General features: G+C 44.9%; 1 protein-coding gene across 1 annotated transcript in view; it reads left to right on the forward strand.

Annotated features, from left to right (window-relative positions):
- Positions 1–25492, forward strand: part of ULK1 (unc-51 like autophagy activating kinase 1) — a 79390-nt gene that overhangs the window by 50608 nt on the left and 3290 nt on the right. Inside the window, 15 exon segments of the mRNA XM_009699634.1 lie at positions 1485–1573; positions 3674–3839; positions 5122–5182; positions 5527–5616; positions 9653–9778; positions 13382–13533; positions 14125–14208; positions 14802–14881; positions 14884–15066; positions 15719–15903; positions 16718–16833; positions 17426–17569; positions 20146–20333; positions 23075–23253; positions 23401–23519. Of these exon segments, the coding sequence (XP_009697936.1) occupies positions 1485–1573; positions 3674–3839; positions 5122–5182; positions 5527–5616; positions 9653–9778; positions 13382–13533; positions 14125–14208; positions 14802–14881; positions 14884–15066; positions 15719–15903; positions 16718–16833; positions 17426–17569; positions 20146–20333; positions 23075–23253; positions 23401–23519 (1962 nt within the window).

A 25492-nucleotide genomic window follows, 5' to 3' on the forward strand; every position in this document is an offset into this window, starting at 1 on the left:
AAGACTTCTTAAAGCCTTTTATTAAAAGGCATATTTTTCCCATTCTTTTATCATTAGAACACTGTTCTTTCAACAGTTAATTGCAGAGAGATGTACTTCTATTTTTCCAGCCAGTTGAATAGAGTAAGTACTTTGTAGTATCTAATGTGATTAAAGACAGAGGTAGTTTTACTTCAAACAGAAGCATTCTCCTTCTAGGTGTTATTAACCTTCCCTGTATTAAGTATGGAGACATTAGCACAGACCCTGTAAAGGCAGAAATCTGATACAAGGTGCTAAGTCTCTGCCAGCACAATGGAAAAGAAGCAAAGGGTTCCTCTCCTCACTTAAGCATTGCCTCTGATCTCTGTCTTAAGTGATTCAAATACCAAAATGGTTGCAGAGTAAAATCTGACTTCAAGCTGCCTTGAAGTGGGGATGTTGGGACTCTCCTGCACTGCGCAGTCTTGTGTGGGTGCACTGGGGAATTTGAACCAGTAAATACTTCAAAGTCCTTTAAAGAGACAGTGTTACCTTTGACTTGTCTCCCTCGTCGGGTGAGCTGAGCTCTTCTAAGTTATTTACTGAACCTCACTTGCATAGGTCATTGGAGTTAAATATTCTTTTCTCCTGTGATGCCTTAATCATCTTTTCTGCCTCAAGGTCAATGCTAACTAGTCCTTTCAGTTGAGCTTTACACATCTGTGAGAATTACAAAAGCCAGTTCAACAATGAAATTAATAAAATGGGCAGTTCGGATATTGAACAATAAAACATGAAAGGAAGAGATGCAAGAATAGCCTGTGCTGTGGAACAATTTCTGTACAAAGAAATTAAATAAGCAAAACCTCTTTAACTTGCAGAAGAGACCGAGGGAGAATGTGTTGAGGAAGCAATGAACTATTTCCTTGTGGAATTATTAATTCTATGGGATTATTTTTTTTGTAGCACATGGACTATGATGCCAAAGTGACTTGTGGGCAGCAAGCACATAGGGCTTGAGTAGGCATGTGTTTAACTTAGCACAGACCTCCCAATTTTTTATATATATGTGCTAAGGCACAAGGTCTGATGAAGAAGAAACTGTAAGGGTATGGTGTGGCTTCTAACCTCTGCCCCTGACATGAGTAACTCAGTCCACTTTTCTGTGTATCTTTCCCTTTATTTGCAAAGATGCTTTGGAGGCTCTTTAGGGCAGAAACCATCTTGCTACCTGGGTAGGTCAGCTGTTGAGTGGACATCTGACCTCGGTCAGATGTTCTGAGACCTTGCACCCCAGGAACTATAACGGTGAAATAGTGCATGGAGGAGTGGATGGATATGAATCATATAACTGAACAGAATGCTAATTTTTCTTTTGTTCTCCCTTAATTGGCCATATCTGATACATGAGATACATGATGGTACATGAGGTAAACCTGATGGCAAAAGATGAAAAAGACCTTATATTACTGATTGATCTTAGTCTGACAACTTCTTTTGGTTTTGTCCTTTCCTGATTATAGCTGCTTCTGTGCCAATGCCTTCTTATCCCAGTTCAGGCTCCGGTAGCTCCTCCAGCAGCTCTTCTACATCCCACCTGGCATCACCTCCTGTAAGTACAGCTCAGAGGATGCACTGCTTGTGTTAATGATCTCCCCTCTTGCTTCTTTGAAACAAGGTCTCATACTGTCTTCTGGTGCAAGTCACTGAACACCTTAGTTCTGCCTGGGTTTGGTTCAGTGTGTTCTCCAGACTGTTAGAGTTTGGATCCTGAAGGTTGTCTTTCTCTCCACAAGAAATATTTGAATTTGCCATTGCCTATTATGTGAAAAGCCTTTATGAAAGAAGTTGGTATTAAGGACACTAACTTATCTTGGCAGAGATGGAAAGCTCCTTGGAACCAAAAACCAGTCACTAATTCAGGGTATAGCACAGCTTACTTGGCTGCAAGTTCTCTGTTTTCAAGCAAAGTCTCTGCAGCTTGACAGCATATCCACGCTTCTTTGTAAGGTGACTCTCCTCCTTTCTCACCAGCATTCCCAGGTGCCACAGAGGGACATTCAGCAAAACTGTTTGCTCAGACCAGACTTGCCACAGTCCAGTGGTCTTGAGAGAGATGATCTGAACTGACTTTTTTTTCCTCTGGTTACCTGAAATGATGAAAACTTTTCTGTAGGGCAGAATATTAACTGACCAGTGAAGTGACATTCCTCCAGCTTGCTAAACTGAGAGCTTGTTTTTGGAGGCTCTTGATGAAAGCTGCCTTTTGACTTTGAACTCAGCAATGCTGGTGGTGTGATGGGTAGGGGAAGGGAGAAGGGTTGAATTTTTTCCTCCCTAGCATTACTGCTTTTTTGCTTTATACTCTGAGTTTCTGTGGGCCAAGGCATCTCAACCTGGTGTGGAAAAGACTGAGAGGCACTATGAGAAATTGATGTAGGTGCTGATGATGTGGGCTGAACAGAGAGGAGAGGTCTGCTCTCCTCTGAATGTCACATAACTGTATCCCCAAGAGCTTCTTCCTCCCTGCAGCCCTAAGTAGAGAGTGGTTGACTGAGGCCCTCCTGACCGTGAAACTCCAGGAATGGGTAGAAGGTGTGAAAGGCAGACTCTCTCCCCTGAGCTTTCCTTCTTCGGGAAGCTCAGGGATGATACAGACTCACTGCCAGACTGGGAGGAGGTCCCATGTTAGAAGTGTATTGCACCAGTCCTGCTCTGCATTTTGAAGTTTTGCTGATGGAGGTGTGCTGGCTCAGCATATGAAAAATGCCACGTCTGCAGGGCAGAGCTAGCAGATCCAGTGGAAAAGAGACAACTTTGACAACAGGAAAATTCCTTCTGCTTGTATGTGCTGCATGTACAGTGAGAGAGAGTCCCCACTGATAACAGCAAGACAGTCTTTGGAGGGTGAACAAGGTCTTTATAGGGACCAAGTGAAAGCTGATTCAAGTTTTTCTCAGCCTAAAAATGCATTAGGATAAAGATTATGATCTGCTTTGTTGGCAGTTCAGCTGTCTTAAAGCTTTCTTAAACCATCCGTCCTCTTCTATCTGCCTGTAAAACATGAGGATTGTGGGGCTATTCATCATTTCACTGAAGGAAGCAGAAAAATGGGACTTTTTAGGGTCTGTCCTGCCTGTGATGGCTGTGAGGTGTTTGTCTATTGAATGCTTAGCCTCCTTCAGGCCTTTCTTTGACTCCTTATCAGCACTACAGCGAAACAGGGTTGTCCTGAAAGTGCAGGGACACTTGTGTACATGTTCCCAAGTGCTGCTTGCTGCAAAAGTGTGAGAAGAGACCAGATGCTTAATGTTTAAGAAAAAACCAAAAAAACGTAACTGAAAAGAACAACCAAAACCATCTCTGAAAGCTCTTCCCTGTTTCACAGCCATACTAAACAGAGTTGGTAGAAAATACATGGTTGATCCAGAAAGCCTTAGCAGAGGGATGCAATACCTCAAGTGTATTTTTCTTATCTGTGAAGGATCAGACATGCTGGTAGTGTGTTTTGTGTAACAAAAGATGCACTGTTCTGACATAGACATAAAAGGCCGTTCCTTTTCAGTAAACTAAACAGCTGCTTCTGGCAAACTATCAGCCCTGGTTTATCAGCAAAATGTTGTTTGTGGCCTTGCACAGCTCAGTTTAAAGGATCGAGCAGAATGATGAAGTAGCTGTGCTGAAGCCAGTGTTTGTTTTCTTCTTGAATTAGCAGTCCCTTGGAGAGATGCAGCAGCAGCTGCAGGAGAAGGCGCTGGCATCTCCTACCCAGGATTCCCCTGGCTTTCTGCATGGATCTAAGGACTCTGCCGGAAGCAGCAGTAAGAATTCATCCTGTGACACGGATGACTTCGTTATGGTCCCAGCACAGTTCTCAAGTAAGGTGGTTTCTGGAAATGCAGGTGTTCTAAACAGAGGGTAATGTGAATGTTAAGGATAATTACTAGAAAGTTGAAAGAGTGATTAAACTTGTCTGTTTTGACTGAATAACAGGAATGTCTTTGTTCTTAAGCTGGAAGAGACATCTGTCTCACTGGCTAGTTTCATAGGATATTTTGTAATTACCTTCAGAGATAGGATTTGAGAGTTAAGATTACTTGGGGACCTCAATAAGAGATTGAACCTGGAAATCCAACTGGAAAAGAAGATAAGTAGGCTCACAGGGAAATGTCTTTCTCTCACAGAAGCTGTTCCCATGTCATTCTGTCTTCAGTTTCACTCAGCATCACAGTCCAAGACAGGATTTCTGTTAGCAAGCTGGATTTTACACTTGAAAAAAATCCCTGAGAAAAACCAAAAGACGTTGGAATTTTTCTTCAAACATTTCAAATTTCATTTTAGCACCTCTATGTGTTTATACTTTGATAGGAATTGCTTGAAAATATATATGTACATAGAGGCCAGGGCCCCAGTTCAGCCACATGCCTAAGTATGTCCATGTATGAGTCCTTACTTAACCAACAGAAGGATATTGTTCAACTTTGGCTGTGTGTACAATGCTTTGCTGAGTTGGAATTTGATGATAAATGCTGTGATTCCTCCTTTCAGAGTTGCCCTACTTGTATTAAAATAAGAAATTGGGAGGGGTAGAACTGCAATCTGTTAAAGGTCTCTGCCGTGCAATCCTTATGAGGAAGAGCTCAGTGTTGCTTGTATTTTTCCTGGGAACAGTGATGGGACCAGTATACACTTGTCTTATGCTAGTCATGTTTCCGGTGTTCAGATGTTTTGGCAAAGGCACAAACTCCCCTATGTTGTATATCCAGCTGCCAGCTCATTTGACTGCCCTGGATTTTTGCCACTTAGGACACGGATGTTTCAAAGCCCTATGTGCAACATATACCACCGTCTTTTTACACAGCAGCTGATTTCTTGCACCAAGTGGGTTTATATCTGTTGCCCCAAATAATTCTGTCAGGTTTTAGCCCCCTTCCAAAAGGACTTCCTTTCAGCCTAAATTTTCCAAAACTTCAGGGTATAAGAATCAGCAGCATCCACATCAACTTCAGCCCACGTGTATTTATGCTGACTTCAGAAGCAACTCAGCAGGTCCTGGAGGAGCAGGAAATTCTACCCAAAATCTTGGTTGCTCTGAGTATATAAAGATTTTTAAGAAAATTATCTCAAATTAATCTCTTTCTGCACTTCCTTGTTCCTCAGGTGATTTAACTGCTGAGGCTGCAGGAGGGAAACCAATCCAAGACAGCCTGATGTACAGCGGGTAAGACCACCAAGGCAACTGAAATTGTTTAGCCACTGGAGCGTGCTGTGCAGTAGGGACTTTTGGATTCCGGTGGATGGGAGGGAAGATGTTGCCAAATTAATTTTTGTTTCAGGGATAACTGTCACCTGCCTGGTTCTGACCATTTTCAGTTTGATCATCAGCATGTGGCACCTGAATACCTGAGTGTATGTGGGGCAGCATGGCAGTCCCCAGGGCTCCTACGACTAGACTCAGCAGAGGCTGCTGGGCAGGCCCAGCTCTCTTGCTGTGCTTTGTAGGAGGGGAGGAGGGTTGGTTCCCAGGCTCTAACAGCTGGGTTCTTTCTGTCTTCTGTTCTTCAGGAGTTCTCTGGTGACATCAGCAGGCTTGGAAAGCCAGGGAAGGACACCATCTCCTTCCCCTCCATACAGCAGTTCTCCTAGCCCGTCCAGGTAAGAAAGACTGTTCAGTGGTGACTATGAAACATTGATTAATTGAACACCCATTGGCTTCCAAGACGGGATTTTACAGATGTTGGTGTGCTGGGCAAGATCCACATCTCTCCTTTAATTAAAGGGAAACAAGAAACACCCAGGAGAAACTCCCCAGCCTCAGGCACTGATCAGTCCCAGCTACAGAGCCTGTCTCTCCCTCTTCTGGCCCTCAGGAGGGGCCAGGAGAGAATGCAGTAGAGCTGGAATTAACTCTGTTCCCTGGGGGGCCAGGGATTATTCTCAAGCAGAAAGTAAATGTACTCCAGTGGCATATATGTGCTACTCATCCCCTCCGTGCTCAGCCTGCAGAGGCAGCGAGTATTCCAGCTAAAGACCCTTGCTTCTAAATTCATGCAGTTAGTTAGAGTACAACACTTCAGCCAAGGCTGAAACTACTATGGGCTTGAATTACTGGGCAAAGGATAGGAGGGCAAATGTGGAGAAGTGTTGCTGATCTCTCCTTGCTGTTGAAGGACAGATCTGGGCCTGCTTAGTTTGCAGTTTGCTTGGAGCTCCAAACAGCTCGTTGCACTGTATCTGTGTAAAGTAATGCTGCTACATGGGCCTTGGTTAGTAACGGAGGGTGCAGGAGTAGGCCTAACAAGTGCAAACAGGCATGGTCATAGATTTAGTTCCAACTAAACCAGTTGCTATAAACTCAGCTTTGGCGTTCAGAAATGTCATAGGTGACAACTACCCACACATAACAGCATCAGCTGCCCAGCACTGCCAGTGCTTCCAGACACATTTATGTTCAGAAGACATTAATGGTCTGTGGAAGGTGATCGCATTGACTCTAGAGCTTGAAGCTTTAGGGTATGTGCTTCGCTTACAGGGAGCTGGCAGTGTTGCTTCCCGTCTCATTTGTGCCTACTGGGGAAGCAGGACAGCTTTCATCATCTATTCTGTGAATATGGCACCTGTTGGGGGAGGACAGTTGAAGGGGATTTCACACTGGGAGACGGATGACCCTAAAATCTTTCTTAGGAAGAAAATGTAGTCCCAGGCTATGCGTTGAACACGCTCATCACATAAATGGAGCCCAGAAAATGACAAAACATGGCCCCAAATCATATAAATGTAAAGCAGAAGAATATAGCTCAAAGCCTTGCTGACGTAATCAGATTAATTGGCAAGCATGTACCACGGTGTGGACTTTAATTGAATGAGGCTTCTTACGCCATCGCCTGCTAAGCTTTTTAACAGCTTATTCCTTCACAGAGTCCTTTACATTCTGGGGATCAGTCTTTGTTAAAGGATTTGGCCTTGTTACTGGACAGCAGTGAATGGAAATTCATAGAAGTTGACTACAAATGCTGCCTACTTTCCACTGTTCACCACTGTCTTCACCAAACTGTCCTCATCATATTCTACTGGATCACACGGTGTCAAATCAGTGCCAGTGGCTATGATCTAAACATGTTTCTGCTCTCTCTGTCTTTCCTACTTATTCCCAGCAGCTTCTGTAGAGTAGGTGCCAAACCCTTTAGTGCTACTCCCACTTTTCTATCTGCTTTGAAGAAACATTGAAAAGTTACTTCCTACCTTGACCAGGATGGAGAATAAGACATCAGTAATGAAAGACTGGAGTAGTCACTCCAAACCCAGAGTGTAAAGCATGATCTTTGATCTGTCCCCTGAAAGTGCTTTGAACTGATACCACCCAGGTATGCCCTTATTATTAACGTGAGTTTCAGTGCCCTTCACTGTAGATGTCATGAGGTCCGAGGCTTCACTGGCTCAGAGGACTCCCGATTTTCTCGCTCTCTGTCTTTGATCACTCGCAAGCAGCAGTTCTCTCTTTCATGTGTGGCTCTAGGCTAGCAAGCAATGCTGGATGCAGTCCAACTAGGGCAGAAAGCAAAGGCTATTTTAGAGTGGTCAGCAGTGGATTTTCCTCAGGATGTCATGGTACACTCTAGAGCAGCTCCTTGTTCCTAACGAAGAGGGTAAGGACTATGCAGAATTAAAATATGCTGATAATTGATCTTTTTTTTATTTCTAGCGAAAGGTAGTTCCTTGGATGTATCCCACAGCAATGAATTTAATACCGTTTTCAAAGAGCTTTTAATTACTGCTAAGTAATTAAACTCCCTGTGCCAGCTTTATCTCTTGGTCTTTGCAAATTTATGGTCTATTGTAGTCTTTAAGGCTTGAGGCCAATTAGCAAGTTTAGTATATGTCACCTCATTTGGATGCTTTCTTTTGCAACTTCATGGAGAAACCTGACTTCTATAAGGACTTGATATAACTCTTGGGGAGAGGGAGGATCCTTTCACCTGAGAACTTCTCTTCCTCCAAAGGATTTTGACCAGATGGAAAAGATAGCAATTGAAATGTATGTTGAAAGTCAGGATCTGTGCAAAGTTCAATGTGAACCCTCACATTTCTTGGTTAAAGCTCTGTTCACTTTATGTCTGTCTTAACACTATGTCTTACACTGATGGAAGGCAGAGACACCAAAGCCTTACCATTGTGCTGAGCAATCAGAAACCTTGAATGCCTTTGCTTTATTGTATGTCAATGAAGAATCAGGGCTGCCGTGCTGCCTTTTAGAGACAAACATCAGATTAAGAGTCTGTTCTCTTGGTGGAAGAAATAAGAGCACACAAGGAAGAATATATAGAACTTAAAAACTTAGTAAACCTTTTGAGAGAGGAATGAAAAAACTGGCATCACTTTTTGATCTTTCAGCCTTGATGAAAGATCTTTTCCAGTTATTTGCCTCTCTTGTGATGGAGAAGCATCTTCATGTGCATGACATGGAGATCTGCAGGTCAGCTTTGTTCAACACTGTCACCATAAACCACAGAGTACTGCTGACCTTCCCCAAAAAAGAAATTATAGTAATGGGATGCTTTGAACTGCCAAATAAGTCACAAACTCTTCTCTCTTCCCCTTTCCATGCATGTACGTTCTTGCTGAATTAAATATCTCCTTTCATCTTATGTCAAACACTTCCAGTTCAAGTGTTAGACCGGAAGAAGTGGTGCTTCCTGCTTCTCAGGGGCAGACCCAGGTGTGTGTCCTCAATTGACAAGGAAGACTGCAGAAGGCTTCATTACCAATAAGATCTTTCTGTAACTATGCAACATCCCTGAAGTTGGTGTTGGCAGTCGTAAATAGCATTGCCATGGCAATTAATCCTAGGATTGTGGAGCCTTTGGGAAAAGACTTTAGGCAGCTACTTAGTTAAATGTAGTATTTGCATGGTTTCTTAGAGCGTGGTTTGTGTAGAGCATGGTGTACAGGCTAAGAGTAACAGGGGAAACTGTCACCTGGGGGAACAGATATCAGACATGAGCTGATTAACCTGCTTGGATGGAACTAGAAAGAAGTCTGAAGTTTGCAGAATGGGCCTGTCCCATTTTGTGTGTGTGATATTCTAGCTGACCTTGATGGGTATATAGATATCAGCTCCTGTTGCCCAGATTTATTCTCACTCGAGTTGCATTCTGCACCCTGTAGTTAACTTGTAAATACTCTGATATACACCACAAGTTCATATTCTCTTCGTGGCGTGCTTAGACTTTCATGGAGGTGCCATTGCTGCATCAGTGCCTCTACATGAATTGCAAGTAGCTCTTGGCAGCAAAATCTTTGATGCTGTCCTTTGTGAGCCACAAATGTTTAGCCCCTGTTCAATGATGTGCTCTTTGGCTGTGGATCTGAGCTATTGGAAACTAGGCCAGTTGTAGCCTGAAATAGCAGGGCTCCCATTTTCCTGGAGGGAGTGGTGCGCTTGGGTGTACGTTTTAACTTCAGTCTGTGGGTGGGAATCGTGCTGGAAGAACGGTGCCTGTTTTCAGGAGATGTGTGGTGCCACTTCCCTTTGATACGACTTTGAACTACCTCCCAGTATAAACCCACAACCCGAGAGCAGCCAAAGGGACGCTCCCTGTGTATAGTTGCTTTACGAAGATAAAACCTCCAATTACCTGGTTGAAGGCCCACCCCTTACAAGAGTCTTTCTTTGTGTGTCTCCTTTCAATAGCCGGCCAGGTCAGTTTTCTAGCAGCAAGTACGGACACTCCGTACCCATTCCGGTCCCAACGCAAATTCATAACTACCGGCGAATTGAGCAGAACCTGCAGTCTCCCAATCAATACACCTCTCCGCGGTAAGTGCTGGGGCTGCGAGCAGGGTGTAATGCCAGTGCAGGGGCTGTGGTATTACAACTTGGGGACTGTAAAACAAACTGCTTTGCAGTTTGTTCTCTGTACTTCTAAAAAGTTCCTTGTGTGATGGGCTCTCCCCCTTGCTGTAGGGAGCCAGTGTTGTGTGTGTTATGTGGTAATATAGTTTTGGGGTATTTTTGTAGCAGTGTTGAGGTTTATTTGTTACCATGTACTGTAGATTTTGTCTGTGTGCGGGACAGCTCTCGTCCACTTTCAGTGCAGGCTGAGCCCCTTTGAGTCTGACAGCTTTTCCCATGCCAGCTATGGGTTGGGTGTGCAAGCAGAGAGAACCACCCATCTGGCAGATACCTTTATGAAAGGAAAAAGTTGAGATAAACAACTAAAATGGATGGGGCTACAAAACTTACTGACTTTACCTGAATTGATTCCTGTAGCTAGTCACATCATAGATGATGTGTCTTACACGAGTTGCATATTCATGTGGTTATGCAGCCAGGACTGATTAAATCATGAGCAATTTATGCCTGTGAGGCAGAGGATGTTTTCTGAAGGCTGTCAGGAAGACCTGCATGCCAGCCTTCAACCATCCAGCTGACCTTCCGAGTTCAGTGGTAATGCCTTGTACACTAAGACACGTAGGGCTTCTATCTCTTCTCAGGTATAATTTCTGGTACTTACAGGCTTGAAATCTGGGTTGACAGTGGCTGCCCAGGTCATAAGCTGGTTGGAAGGAGACTCATATGGGATCTTAAAGAGTTTGTACAGCAGGGTCATTCAAGCAGAAGTGTCTGTGAGGTGTCATGTCTTTTTTTGGATGAGTTGCTTTGGATTAGTTTAAGTTTAGATTTCAGAAGTAGGGTAATACCTATGTCAGCCTAAGTTTGGGCTTCAGCCAGCCTAATTCAGGATAAGGCTTATTCGAAGTGGACTCAGAAGTAGAGACACGATATGCTGATATTAATCAGGGATCAGGAGAGAGTTTGTTTTGTGCCAGTGTTACTTTAATACTATTTTATGTTCACTTCAAGTGTGTAGCAGGTTTTGTGGTAAGTTCCTTCCTGTGTCCTGCATGCTTTTTACAGCAAAACTTGTGGACCCTGTTAGTGTTGGAACTCACAAAAGAGTCCTCGTTATCCATGTGATGTATAAAGCGAGAGCTCTGGAGAAGGTGCAGAGGATGCACATAGGCATGCCATGCCTACCCCAGACCTGGTGACAGGCTGCTAAATTCTGGTTCACAGCCTGCAACTACCAGACAGGGATCAAACTGTCATGTTTTGCTCCTTTTAGTCACCACTGTGTAATGTTGAGACTAGCATCGTCCCTGTAAAGGAACTCGAGGAATGGACACAATCAGGATGATTCAGTCTGCTTTTAGCATCTTCTCAAAATCTCTGGCGTCATGTTTTTATCTGCCCCAGGAAGCCATATTTATCTCTCACCATCACTTCCTCTAATCACCAAATTCAGTAGACACCTTTCAGAAATGGAAGGAGAAAACCTCAGCAAGCATTTAGTATGTGATTCCACTTTTCCATCAGATGTATCAAATAGGCCATTACAGCCAAGTGCCTTGTCATGTTTGCCAAGTCATTTGATTACAAACCTTGAAGTACACTCTTGTTTCTGAAAAACTGACCACTGTCATCTGACTGGCTGGTGTATGCCTGTGTAACATAGCTTGTGTGTGGATAGATATGTTGCTTGTTGAGGTGGTAATTATGTGTGCGTGCTTTTGGCTACATCACCTGTCCAGCTCATCTGCTTGCTTGCTTATCCTATGTCTGGTAGGGTGGCATTTGACATTCCACATCTTTCAGCAGCAGCAGTCAGCTGGTGTTTTGTTCTGCAAGTTCCTGATAGGTAATATTCAGCCATCTGGATGGCTCTCATTCTGGAGAGTTAAAAACATGGGAGAGCAATACTTTCTGCCACTGAACATCAAAGTATCTTTTCACCTTGCCAGGTGTCTGTTTCCATGTTGTGTATTCATTTCGCTTCAGGCCCAGGCACCTGATGAGTGTCAGGCCTCTGAATCTGGAGCAACCTGAAAAGAAGTGATTTTTAGGTTAGAATTTTAAAGGACTTCCTTTTTTCCAAACATGTGAATATAGCATGGGTTTATCTAGCTGAGAAATGTAGTAACGCACTAAAAGAGGGGCGATGGGGGATAGGTGAGGTGGCGTCACATCAAATTCTTGTATCTCCACTACTGAAATAGATTATTTATTCATTTATTTTCTGAAATGTGGCATAAAGTAAAACATACACCTAGTAGTGTTGTTGAGCAGATGTACTGACACTTCATCAGGATGACTTTGCCATTCCTGGGTAATGTGGCTAGCCCTGCTTACACTGCTGAAACCCATATGTCTTTGTTCCTTCTGTTTAGATACGTATGGACAGCTTAATGCAGCATTGCTGGGAGAGGAGGCCGGATACCTTGGTGATAGCATCTTTCAGTGGCTTGAGCACAGAGGGTTTTTTTCAGCATTTTCATTGATTCCTGTTCAGAAAACCACCTACTGGCTGAGACTAGTGTTCTTTTAACAAAGGAAAAAATGTTTCCAAATTGAGAGTAGAATGATTAGATGAAAAGACTCTTTTCTCATACAGAGGAGTGTAATGGGAATCTTGGTAATGGAGCCTGCAGAGGCAGAATGGCATTTCAGTAAACAGAATTTAGGTTGTGTGTTCTTAACAAGTGGTGAAAACATTAAAATATTGAGAAATAAGTAAGTAATACACAATCCCATCTCTCTCCAGAGTGACGGTGTGGCTGTACTCACGTTCCTGCTAGCCTAGTTTCCTCTTTTGTTTCATTTTAGCAACTGGGTATTACTTGAGGTTCCTGCACGTGTGGGCTGTACAAGTTAATTTTAACTCCCTAAGGTGAGGCTTCACAAGGAGTTAAAGGAGTTTGGAGCCCAGGCTATTCTGACTGTCCATTCCAAAAAGAAATTCCTCTGGGTAGTACTGAACTGTTTCAGATCTGACAGCCACGCACTGCTCTGTTTTGCTCTGTAGCTTCTGATTTGAGTCAAAGCTCTGTTGCAGAACAGTGCCTTTGGCACAGCTTACCTCTGCATTGTACGACCTGCACTCACGCAGCTTTCTACCTAAACAGCTGCTCTGATGAAAGAGTGAGTGGCTCAGCACAGGAGGGACACTTGAATAAAGCCCTCTTGGGGCATTCTGAAGACACTGCCTAAAATACCTTGGATTTGGCAAGATATGAAACTCTGTCTTGTTCAGGATTGATGTAGATACCTGAAGGTATCTAAAACTGACTTCTGAAAATTGACAGGCTCTCCTGCTTACAGCTAAGCTAATCTCATTCTTTCTTTCCATTTGTTTTGCAAAATTTTTTTTGGATCGAAACTCCTGAGAACAAGGTTTATCATCTTAATCTGTGTTGGTGTAGTCCTAGAACAGTGGGATTTTGATAAAGGATAAACAGTTGTGAAGCTCCGCTTCTGTGAAAGTAGCTCTGTGTGTGTGTGTGTATCTGGTGATGATGTTCTCCTTACTCTTCTATACTGGCATCTGAAGTAACATGTGTGCTGCTGTTGTTTCCTTTTAAGGTCTGGTGTGGTCCGGAGGTCTAGCAGTACAAGTCCTCTTGGTTTTCCTAAAACTGGTGCTTCCCCTCCTTATCCTGGAGAACATGGATCTGTGCCCAGCTCTAGAAAACTCTCCTTTGGCGGTGCCAAGCCATTTATGCCATCACCGCAAGGTAAGATGTCAACTGGCATGTTCCTGCCCTAATAAAATCGTGTGCCTCTTCCTGTAGAGAGGGAGGTTATGACCAGCTGTAGCTCCAAGGTAATAGGGAAGTCAGAGTCTGGTGTTCTCTCTTGCCTCTTCTCAGTAGATTATTTGGCAAATGTTTTGGCCTCAGTAAAATGGAGAGGAAAATACCTATTAGCCTCAGGAGAGGCAAGCTTTGTTTTGGTGTGCAACTGATGCAATTTACTGTTTTCTGTAAAGGAACAGACTCTGATGTAACTAGCTATTCTCTATCTCTAGTGTCTCCAATCCTATATTTATTAATATCTGCTGGGGGGGAAATGCACAATATTCATATTCTATTCCTCTGAATTAATATCACTGCGAAGTCAGGCTAAAACTGGCTAAACTAATAACAGACAGAGGAGTTTTTTCCCCTCCTTTTACAGGAATTACTGATCTTTTCACTACACAGCTAGAGCTGAGAAGATGGAAAAGATAATGAGCATCTTTCTGTAAAACAGGTGGTGCATAGTGTTGACATTGCCTATGGAATCTTAATATCGAATGAACTTTTTTTAATTGTGTTCCCTCAAAGTTGGAACAATACCAGAGCAGCCCAGCCAGACTGTTATCCCATCTTCTCTTGGAGTAGAAGTGAGAAGCCGGATTCCTGTCACCGGTGCGTTGGTCCTTACCTTCTTTCATTATTCCTATGGATAATGCCAGAACCATAATCTCAGGGCATTGAAGGTTGAGTATGGGCCTTCAGTAGCTTCTCTTGATGCTTGGCCAGCCAGGATTTCTGTGTGCTGATAGGAGTTGGGGTTGATCCATTCACGTCCCATCAGCCAGCCTCTTGCAGTCTTGACAGACCCTTTGTCACAGAAACTCAAATTGTGACTTCAGAGTCAATGGATTGAGTAAAAGAAAAGCATCTCAAAACCCCCAACACCCCCTCTGCCAAGTGGCCTGCTTGATGTGTAATTCACTTGCTGCTGAACTCTGACAGTCAGTGTCCCTTTCTCTGTAAGGGCTGCAATAAAGGAAAGAATCTACACTTTTATTTCTCTGTTGTTCATGTCTTTCCCTCCTTGTAGAGTCAAAACCTGATCAGGCCTAGCAGTTTTGTGGCACTGATCAGAGCGCTATCCTTAGCCATTCACTGAAGGTTTTGCTCTGTAGATGTTTTAGCAGTGGATCCTGGGATCAGGCTGGCTTTTTGTATTAGAACCAGAAAATGATGTGGTTTGTTGCTGTGTTTGGGCCCTCCAGGTTCCTCAGCGCCTGAACACTCTCCTCGAGGGATGGGCTCCCGGCTCCACAGTGCTCCCAACCTGTCAGATTTGCATTCCTGAACAGGCAGAAGATAACCAAGCAGCACTCTGATCCTCTTGTTGCTCACTTTGGTCATACCCCAGTCAGCCAGCCTCTGCAGATTCATGGCTTGCAGCACTGCCGGCAACTCAGATCCTCGCCGAAGCTGTCCGAGTTCATGCAGAGAAGCCCTTTGCCAACTATAATGGGCTCCCCTACAAAGGTATGTCAAGGAGTCTGCTTTTGGGTTTCTCATGGCTCGAACTTCTGGGTTATTTGGGGGTGAACTGCTGCATGATCAGATAACTCTGACCTGGATTTATCACTGCTTGTTCACTTTTCTTCAAGGGCTATTTAGTGATCTGTGTGAAATGGGGCAGTGTCCTAGTTCTTAGTGGACAGATCTCACTTGGCAGCAGCGTTCACCATTTGAGCAGAGTCCAGGGTTTTAAACAGGCAATGAAAAGGAGCTACCCAGATAAGGCAGAAGCACCTCAGTGAACTGCAGTGCCTGGGCTGGTTTGCAGACAGCGACTTGGCTTGTGACACAAGTGTGTGTCCAGTAGGAATCCCCAGCAGAGATGGCAGACAGTTAAGCAGGTGACTGCCCTGCTATCTCATGCGAAGCTGGCACTGTGACAGCATTTTCCCTGCTTATGTTAGAGCGCTACAAATTTTCAGCAGCGTTTGTTGTTCTTTCATTTTAGTCTTCCTGGGATTGGGGACAAGTAACTGCATGGGATGGGATTTTTACCTCTTTACGTCAGGCAGGTTATTAAGCATACAGTTTAATTTTGATAAACAAATGGGGGCAAGGGGAACCTTCCTCCTTCGTTTTAAAGACAGATCTCTGTTTTTTTTATTGTTCCTCTTAGGCTGTGTCCCCGTTTGAGTTTCCCAAAACCCCAAGTTCCCAGAATCTTCTCACGCTCTTGGCCCATCAGGGGGTCATGATGACTCCAACACGGAACAAAACCTTGCCAGATCTGAAGGAGATGGGTCATTTCCACTGCCAGCAAACTGGTTTGGGATTGAGGCCTGTGGAAGAGATCAAGGGCAGGTGAGCTATAGTCTGCTTTATACAGTGGTGCTTCGTTACAGGACAGATGGGGCAAATTTCAAATCCCAGCTAAAGTTTAAGTTGTAATGTAGCATCTGCAAACTTTCTGTAGTTATCTGCTAGCACCCTTGGATTGCAAGCAGATACAATGCACATTTTTAAAGTCTTCCTCTACAGGGGCAAGCAATGGCCTAGATTTTATGAAATGAAAGATTGTCTGCATCTTCACATTGTGTTTAATGTCCAGGGTTTCATCAAGTGGGGATGCAGGATTTTGTTATTAGACCATACTCCCTGCAATTATGCAGATGCGTGCAGATGTGGAGCCTGTGCCTGTCGTGGATGAGAGGGTGTTATGGGTGTTCCTTGTCTGTCAAGCTGTGGGCACAGGTCTTCAGACCAGAGATCTGTTTAAAAGCCACGTGCTGACTGTCATGGGCATTGCAGGATACGAAGTCACTCGTGTTAAGTTTTTCTTACATGCCTTTCTGTAGACTGCAACTTTCTCCAGTGATCTGGAGGAGTTCTTTGATATTAATTTCATCTTCCATCAAAGAAAAATTGTGTTGTAATAATGCTATAGTCGGTACTTGCATTACTGCAGTTAGTCATGATAGTTGTATGCTTTCTACAAGTAGCAGGAGGTGCTTCAGATGCTCTGTTGAAAAAGGAGGAGCGGTTCTTTCAGCTCCAGACTGTTTGCTGTGTAGTCTTAAGTGGTTGTGGACCAGGAATGGCAGAAACTGGAGTGGAAGTTAGATGAAACCTTGCACCTGTTGACTTTCTGCATCATGTTGTGTATGTCCTCTTTTAGATCACTGAGCACAGGCAAGCTCACTGACCTGCTTCTGAAGGCAGCCTTTGGGGCACAGATCTCAGAAGCTGGCAGCAATGACAGCCTGAACAATGAGAAGCCAATGGAAATTGCAGGTAGGTGGGGAGACCAGGCAGATCTGGCAGGATGTCCTGGGTTGGGGTGAACAGTTTGCCTACATGCCTCCTACAAACAGGAGGCTGCTTTTCTGATGGCTTTTGGCAAAGGAAGTGACTGCCGTGTGTGAGGAGTGTAATGGTGTTTGTTTTCTTTTGTGGAGCGCTCAGAAGTCTGTGGGCTATGCGTGCTGTGTAATTGCTGGCTAGTGCTCTGATTTTTGTAGGCAGGGCTTCCTCTTTTGGCCCCGTTCTGAATGTGATAACATGTGGAAGTGGGAACTTTCTGCCAGGCGGGTCGAGTACGAATGGCTCTGCAAGGGTGGGTCTTCCTGGGTTTGCAGGTTGGGAAGCGAGGAGGGGAGAACAGCTGCAGCAATGCATAACGCTGCCCGGACTTGTGTCCTGTAGTCCGTGCCAGCCTGGCCCGGTCGTGTTCTCAGGGGACGCCTCCAAAGGGAGCGTTGGCCTGTGCTGGTAACCACTGTCTCCCAAAAGAGTCTGCAGGAACATAAAACCACTGGGTGAGGCACACCATGCTCTGAGTAACTTTCCTGTAATGCCAGTCTGCACCTTTCAACTGTCTCCCCAGCTCCCTCAGGTGCTTACGGAGGGACCCTGCACTCTGGTGCCCGGGCTGGGGGCTCTGCCAGCCCATCCCCAGTGATTTTTACTGTTGGATCCCCTCCCAGTGGAACAACCCCCCCACAGACCACGAGGACCAGGATGTTTTCAGGTAAAGGGCTGATACCTACCTGCCTGTTCCAGTGAGAATGCCTGGGGACAGAGCGATGTGTTGAATTCCTTGCTGCTGAACACTGGTGGTGGCAGAGGGCTGCTCAGAGCACAGTCCGTAGAGCTCAGCTGGTCTAAAGGCCTTTGAGGTTCTCATGCTGGCTCCTGCCAACCCCAGTTACTGCTGGTAACTGTTTGCACTGGCACAAGGACTAATGCCAGATAGTAGTTTTCCAGTACTGGAAGAGATAGGCAAACTCTTCTTTTATTTCATTGCTCTCTGCTTCAGGAATAATGCTGCAGCTGTTCATAGACCACTATTGTCAGTAGGTCAACAAATGTAAAGATTGTTTTGTGTTCTGATGGTTTTCCCCTTGGGTTTTGGGTGAGCGTGACCATTCGTGCCCAACAATTTCAGTGCACGAGTACTATTAGGAAAGGGCCAGGATGGCTCTGTATGCAAAATTATTAGTGGTGTTACTTATGCTCTGAGCTGCTTGAGTAGGAGATGGGAAAATGCACTCCTGCTTGACAGATACCTTTTTTAGGATGCCAGCACTCTGGCCTCATCAGCCAACAGTTGAGGCTGTGGTAATTGGCCCTTTTGGGATACTGTGTCTGGGAGCCGGAATGTACGTTCAGCTTAAGAAAATATTTGGATGCTTTTATGTGCATTTTTGGCTTGTTTGGGTTGTCGTCTTGGCTGTTCCTCCTCTGAATGTAGTCGACTCTGTTGTTCTTAATTACTGCAGGGAAGGTTTGGATGTAACCATGAATAAGCTGCTTGACTGAGATGGGGGTATACACGGGCTCAGTTCCTGGGTATAGCTTGCATTTCCGTCATAACTAAAACCACTCACATCCTTGATTGTCTGGAAAGTTGGGACCATAATCCTTTCTTTGTCTCATCTATTTAGAGGGTAAGCTCTGTAGGGCAGAGACTCTTACAAAGTGTCTGGGGGACCTGTAGCACAATGGATTTACTATCCTGGCGACAGCCTCTAGCTACTACTGAAATTTTATGAATAGAGAATTCAGACTTCCTGTATTGCTTTTGTGGGGATAATAGCAATTTGGAAGCAGATCCAAGCACAAGTTTTCAGTGGGTTGATATTTGGATGCCTAAGGGTCTGCTGAACAGTCAAGATCTCAGATGGGATGCCTGGAAGAGAAAGCTGTTGAATAGTGAACCTATAACACGTGCACAGCATTAGGTCAAAGCAGTCAAAGCAATGCTGCTTGACAAGCTTTGTTTATTAGGTCTGTGCAGTAATTCCTTATGTTATAGTTAATGCACAAAGTTAATGGTAAAAAGGGGAGCTTTGCAAGCTGAAACTGCACCCCAAGTGCTTGGACAAGCCATGAGTAAGATCACTTGACAGATATAAAGGCAGAGCCTTTTCATGAGTCATCAGAACAATTTCTGCGAACAGCCTCTTAGAATTACAGGGTATCCAGAATGCGATGATGTTGATCCTTTCCTCTCTGAAAGATCTGGAAATACTCTGCCAGTCTTTGGTGATCCACTTAGCTTTGAAGCATAGCTGCCAACAGGGAGGGAGCTTTGGGAGGAGAGGAGACTGCGCCTCTCTGCAAATCAGTTGTGCATTATTATATTGCTGAACCTTTTGAAGACAGGGTAGGGCAGCAGATCAAATTTGTAGGTGGAAGAGAAACATCTCCCTCCAAAGGATCAGTGACAGTGGAGAATATCGCCTTGGTAGGATTAGCAGAGTATTGCAGCTGGTATTGACATCCCCCCATCAGACAGAATATATCCCTCTGTGGCAGTGTGTCAGGGCATATGAAGCCCTCTGGAAGTGGTGAATGTATTATGAATACCCTGAGACAGAAACTCCTTTTGAAGTGTCAATCTTTTATATGCAGTGTGCGTTTAGGGTGGATTCAGTGGTCAAGAGGGGAAAAGATGATGGTGAGGGAATTGTCTGATGGACACCGTGCTTAAAGGGTCTCCTGAATATTGAGGTTAGGGTCTTGACTCAACTGAAGTCACTTATTCTCTGCCCAGCCTCCTATTTGTAAAGAGGAGGAAGCAGAAGTGCAGGGCATATAATGGAAAGCTCTCCTGGCTTGAATGTAAGTGGTTAATGTTTTAAAACCATGATAAAAACCTCACTTATCAGAGGTGCTCATTCAGTGATAGTGTAAAAGCAAGGGAACCAGGTTCAAACCATGCTGATCCATGATGGGGAAGTTGGCTATGGTGGTATATGATAAAAGTCAGCCCAAGATATTGTGGCAGGATTCAGAAAGGATTTCGACAAAAAAGAAAAAAAAGAGTACTTCTGAATTGTCTCCATAAATGACAGACGTTCTGGAAGGTGCATTAAATCTGCTTGAGCTTGTAAGCTGGTCTACCTGAGTCGCTAAGGAGCTTATGTTGGGGAGTGGTTATTCTGCATCAAGAGTCCCTGCATCCTCCTCCAAAGTACTTGTTGCTGGCTCCTATGAGATCCAGGATCCTGGATCCTACAGGATTGTCCCTTCTGTTGGGCGAGGAATACCTGGCCTAGTATTAATATCTTCAGTAATTCCTTTGCCTTTTTTTCTTCTCAGTGGGGTCTTCCAGCTCTCTCAGTTCTGGAGGCTCATTCACCGGCAGGCACTTGGCCATGGGCACTGGTGGGGATGCTGTGGAAGGCCCCTCAAGTCTCCGGTACGCTTTTGCCGACCCGATGACCGCCAACCTGGAAGGTGCTGTTACTTTTGAGGCACCAGAGTTGCCCGAAGAGACGCTCATGGAGGTGGGTATATCCCAGGGACTTGTTAGGGGTGAAGGACAGGGGAATAAAAGTAAAGCAAATCCAGAGGTCGGATGACTCCATGTTTGCAGCCAAGGGAGTTGCTTCCAAAGATGGACCAAACTGGCTTCAAGAGAGCAAGGCCAGTGCAGTGCTCAGAAAGCCGAGGGCATATTTAGCACAGTGAGTTTTGAGTCTGCTACCAAGCTGTTTAGTCCATGAGACAGCCCATGACTGGGGTTAAAATTCACCATTCCCAATGCTGAAACCGCAGGTTGGAAACATCAGTTACCTGATGCATTCTATATTAACAGTTTCTGAAGAAAACCTGGGTACTTTGGGCCTTTTCCCTTTTAAAAGGCTCCACGTTAGTAATAGCTGACTTGAGAGTGTGAGTAGCTTAGTATATCAAGTGACTGCCTGCTGCATGCACTTGGGGAGTCAGGCAGGGGTACGACCTCTGCTGAAAGTATCTGAAAAAAAGTAAACCTGTCATTTCTGTTGCTGATGGGGGTGGGGGACACCATGTTCTGCACCAGAATGGCTGAACCAGATTGTCAAACTGAAAGACTGCCAGGCTCTCCTCTGCAGGCTGAAGCAAAACAAATGCTTTTGTAGCTGAGATATATTTGAAATCTAGGTCAGGCTGCCCATTTGCAGTAGAGGTGGGAGGCAGGTTCAGTGACAGTTTCAGCTCTGTTCATGATACCTCCTTGGGCTGTCTAGGACTGAGAAAAGTTCTTTGTATCTGAATTTTGCTGGTGTTGCTAAAAACACCTAGGTATCCGCAGAGATATACATACATTGTTTTAAAGATGTGGATGTGCTCTTCTACTTCAGATTTTATTTAGTTCAATTTTTTTTGTCAATTATGCATTGAATTGCATTTGTTTGTTTAATTACCTGCAGAGCCACAGGGCTCAGACTTTCAGCATTGATGCGATCACAATAGTAGTGAGTTTAACTGAGCATCCTACCTGTGTGAGGTCCCAGAAGTGTGGGGCCCTGCCAGCTGCCACCACTTTGGACACAGACCTGAAGAGAAGTGTCCTAAGGAAGTCTCAACTTGTTAACAGCACTCAGCTCAGCTTCTGTATCTGTAATGAGTTGTTTGGGTTCAGTCATCATTTCTGCTGAGCGCAGTAATTCACTTGCATGTCACAAAACCTTCACAGCGTATTTCAAGACCCCTTTGTGGTGGTCTGTGGAGTTGGCCAGAATGCGGATCTGGCAGATTTTCTGATTTCTGCTGATACTTTCAGGGCATTGAAATCTTACTGTGTAAGCACCCTTGTTTATCTCGAGCAAAGCTGTTGTGTTCAGATGGGTGGTTCTTCCATCTTCTGTAAAAGTTTCCTTACGTGCAGACAGGGCAAATTGAAGGCTGGGCTTCAGTTTCTTTTGCAGTGTTTTAAAACCGAAATACAGAGATGGCTACAGAAGGAAAGACTCTTGTGATGCCAAATGAGACCACAAATGCCAGCATAATTAATAGAAGCCAACTGTCTAAGCAGAGAGGAAGGACTGTGTGTTGGTTAGAGATGCCAGGCTGAGACCTGCAAGATCTCAGCAGTTTCCTGCTCTGCCACAAACTTCTTGTATGACTTGGCAATTACTTAATCTCCACGTTCCTCCGCTGCTTTTAAAGAAAATAAAGGAAGATGCAGATAACAATTCCTTACCTTACTGGACTGTCCAGGTAGCAAGATAGTGGGAGGAGAGATTCATATTTCAGATAGTCAAAGCTGCCTTAACAGCCAAGTGCCTGAGCCAGTGAATGAAAATCAAAAGCTTGCAGAACTTGAGAATGGGAATTTTTTGATAAATTCATGTAGGAAACGTCCTTACCAGCCCCCTTTGAGAGGACTGAGCCACCGAATATTTGAAGATCAAGCAGGTTAACGACTTCTTTACAGAGAGAGTATGAACAATGGAGCTGCATCTGATCCAGGCAGCAATTCATTTTCTAGGACCCACAAGCATTCAGTTTTTCCACAAATACTAGCTTCCCAAAAATGTTTTCAGTGACTTAAGTAATGCAGTTTCCCAGAAATGGGATAATCCCCTTTGATCCGTAATAGCAGAGGAAAAACTGCTTTGAAATGAACACAGCACTTAGTGTGTATGCTGCTCACTAAGTGGCAAGAAGTTGCAGATAAAATGTTGTCTTTGCTGTCCTTTCAGAGGACCTCACCCAGGGCTCAGTGCACTGAACTGGGACGATACAAAGACCAAGAGCTAAGTGAGGGCTGGGCTTTTGGGTGGGACACACTGTGTTTGCAGTTTTCTCTGGTGTAAGAGATTGTCACTCGCGTGAAATCCACACCCGCTTTAAATTTTGTACCAGCATTGCTGTGGTGGGGACCAGAGCTGGGTCCATGGAATTGATGGTCTCTCCCCCTTCCTGGCTGACTTCTGAGAGAGTCCCACAGTGCTGAGATCCTCCTTGGGGAGGGAGCATGTAATTTTGGAGCAAGTCTCACCAGCTTCTTCAGGGAGCTGCCTGGAAATTTCTGGCCTGGGGCTGTCACTTACTGCTATTACTGTGGAGGAAGAATTGGTGTGGTGTGCAGGCTCGGAGCCAAGTGTGGCTGTCCCTGCACAAAGCAGAGGTGTAGGGGGGTTTGAGGCTCAAATGTTATTTCTGTAAGCTGGGATGAGTCGCTGGCACAGCTCTAGGTGAGCAGCCCTCCCTGGCATGCCAGCTTTCCCTCTGTAACCCCACCTTGACATCCCTTCAACAGCAAGAGCACACTGACATCCTGCGCAGCCTCCGCTTCACGCTGGCCTTTGTCCACTACGTGATGGAAATTGCCGCCCTTAAAGGCAGCTCCAGCGAGATGAACAGTTCAGTGACATCTGAGTACCAGCTCCAGGAGAGCGTGGTGGCCGACCAGATCAGCCTCCTCAGCCGGGAGTGGAGGTAAGGACCGGGGAGAGAGCCACCCAGCTCCCAAGTCTTCTGACACTCCCTCCCACCCCACATATCATTAAGTACCAGAAGTCCTTCAGGACATTTTTTACCACTGTCCCATTGATCTATTTGCATTGCAATGTGCTTTCTTTGCAGCTATGCAGAGCAGCTCGTGCTGTACCTGAAAGTAGCGGAGCTTCTGTCCTCAGGGCTGCAGATGGCCATAGAGCAGATCAAAGCTGGCAAGCTGTGCCTCTCCTCCACCGTCAAGCAAGGTAAGGGGCTGCTGGGCACACGGCACAAAGGACTTGCCTGGAATGGAAGTATTAAAAGTATTGCAAAGGGTATGGAGGGGGTTGAGTGTGTGTGAACCCCCGCCAGTATGCCCAGGGGCTTATTTCTTATTGCCACCTCCCCTTGCACAGCCAGGTCTTTTTTATTCACACTGAGGGCAATGTTCCTCTCTTCACATTGACTTTGTCTCAAAGCTCTTGCTCATGCCCCTGTGAGAATCTTCAGCACTAATTGGTGAGAGGGGAATGTATCTTATCTGATTCCTTGCACATCAGTATCTCAGGTGCTTATTTGTACTTGATGTAAGTCCAACTTAATTACACAGTGCATGTCCTAGGAAGTGCCTGCTTGGCAAACGGAGACCTGTCTTGGCAGTGATGATTTATCAAGTGAAACAAAAACAAAGGGTGTACAATACTGGTAATGCTAGAGTCACTTCTTTGCTAGTGTTATGGCCTTACATTTGCATCTGACTGTCTGGCTTGTGATGTGAGCTGGCTGTGATTCAGTGACTAGAAAAAATAATTTTAAAACTACCATTGTAATATTACTGAGGGAGCTTTTTGAAGCACTTGAAGTACTTGACTCACCAGCCACCTTCACCAAGAGCTTAGTCTTTGAAAGTATTCATGCTACCTTGGGATGGGGTGTAAAAAAAAAAGTAGTTAAATACAATGAGTACACATACGTTGTAGCAGGCAGTATGGATCATGATACACAGGTTTAGCTATACATCTTCCACAAGTTCAGGCTAACAGGAAAGTTGTCATAACCCAAATAAATTACTCCTTTTCAGGGCAGATTTCAACTTCTAGATTAGTAGTGTAATTAGTGTGCGGGAATTGGGCAAGGCCGTCTTTTCGTGTTTGTCTCCCCACAAAATACTGCTCCCTTGAGGTTTTTCAGGGCACAGGGAGGACAAGAAGATTTTCAAGGTACTTGGGTCCCATGTATATGGAAAAAGCAGGGAAGCATGACAGGACACAGCCTTGGAGTGTCCTTGGGCAGTGTGTGCCAGGCAGCATCCCTACCCACAGCCATCCTCTTTTTCCTGATAATCTGGCCACAGCTCAGAGCTCTGATTGAATTCCATGGAGGAGGATATTGCTGTATTTGTGTGTTATTTTGGTTTTTAAATAGTCTCTCTTGACTCTCTTCTTGTGGAGTTTTTCATTTTGCCCTCTTGATGTGACCCAGGAGCTTTGGGGCTCGTACTCCCTCTCAAATTCCTTCTGAGCAAGGGTGATCTGACAGTCTGACCCTGACAGGGTTATGTTTTTGTGCCTCAGTCCTTTTCTCTGATGACGAGTTACAGCAGCCTTTCTTCCTGGAGGCAGTCTCTTCTCTGGCTCTCTGTTCTCTTATCTGTGCCTGGGAAGGCTAGATTTAGTTGCAAGCCTTGGCTGTCATGTGAGGTTGCCACTCTGCATCATAGCTGAAAGAAGCTGGTTCATGATGTGGGTTAATTTGCCTCCTCCAAGAGCAAATCATGCAGCATGGGGATTTTCAAATGTGCACGGAGCAGTGGATGTATTGTATGAGTATGTACTTTGTGGAGATCATGCCATGCACCTAGGGAGACTCAAGCCTATGGCATTGCTTGCTGTTTTGGATTGTTATTTAATCGCTCAGAATCATATTTGATTCCTGATTCTCTGTCCCATAACCTTCCTGTATGAGCTGCCGTGGTTCAGGAAAGGAGGTGGCCTTTCACAGGCATCAGTGTCTTTTCTTTCTGGGACAGCAGAGTCACGAGAGAGATTCCCTTGCTTAGTCAGTGCTGCTCATCCACACTCAGCTCCAACAGCTACCACATGCAAGTCACGTACTTCTTCACGGCACGTCATCACCCATCAAGTAGCAGAAGCTTTGTATCTGGCACGTCTTGTTGCTTCTGGTGGTGCGTGAGACATCTTGCATGGTGCGAACTGCTCTCTGCCTTGTGGCAGCTGAA

Source organism: Cariama cristata, unplaced genomic scaffold, assembly GCF_000690535.1.
Source record: "Cariama cristata isolate BGI_N322 unplaced genomic scaffold, ASM69053v1 scaffold20544, whole genome shotgun sequence".
Taxonomy (NCBI): domain Eukaryota; kingdom Metazoa; phylum Chordata; class Aves; order Cariamiformes; family Cariamidae; genus Cariama; species Cariama cristata.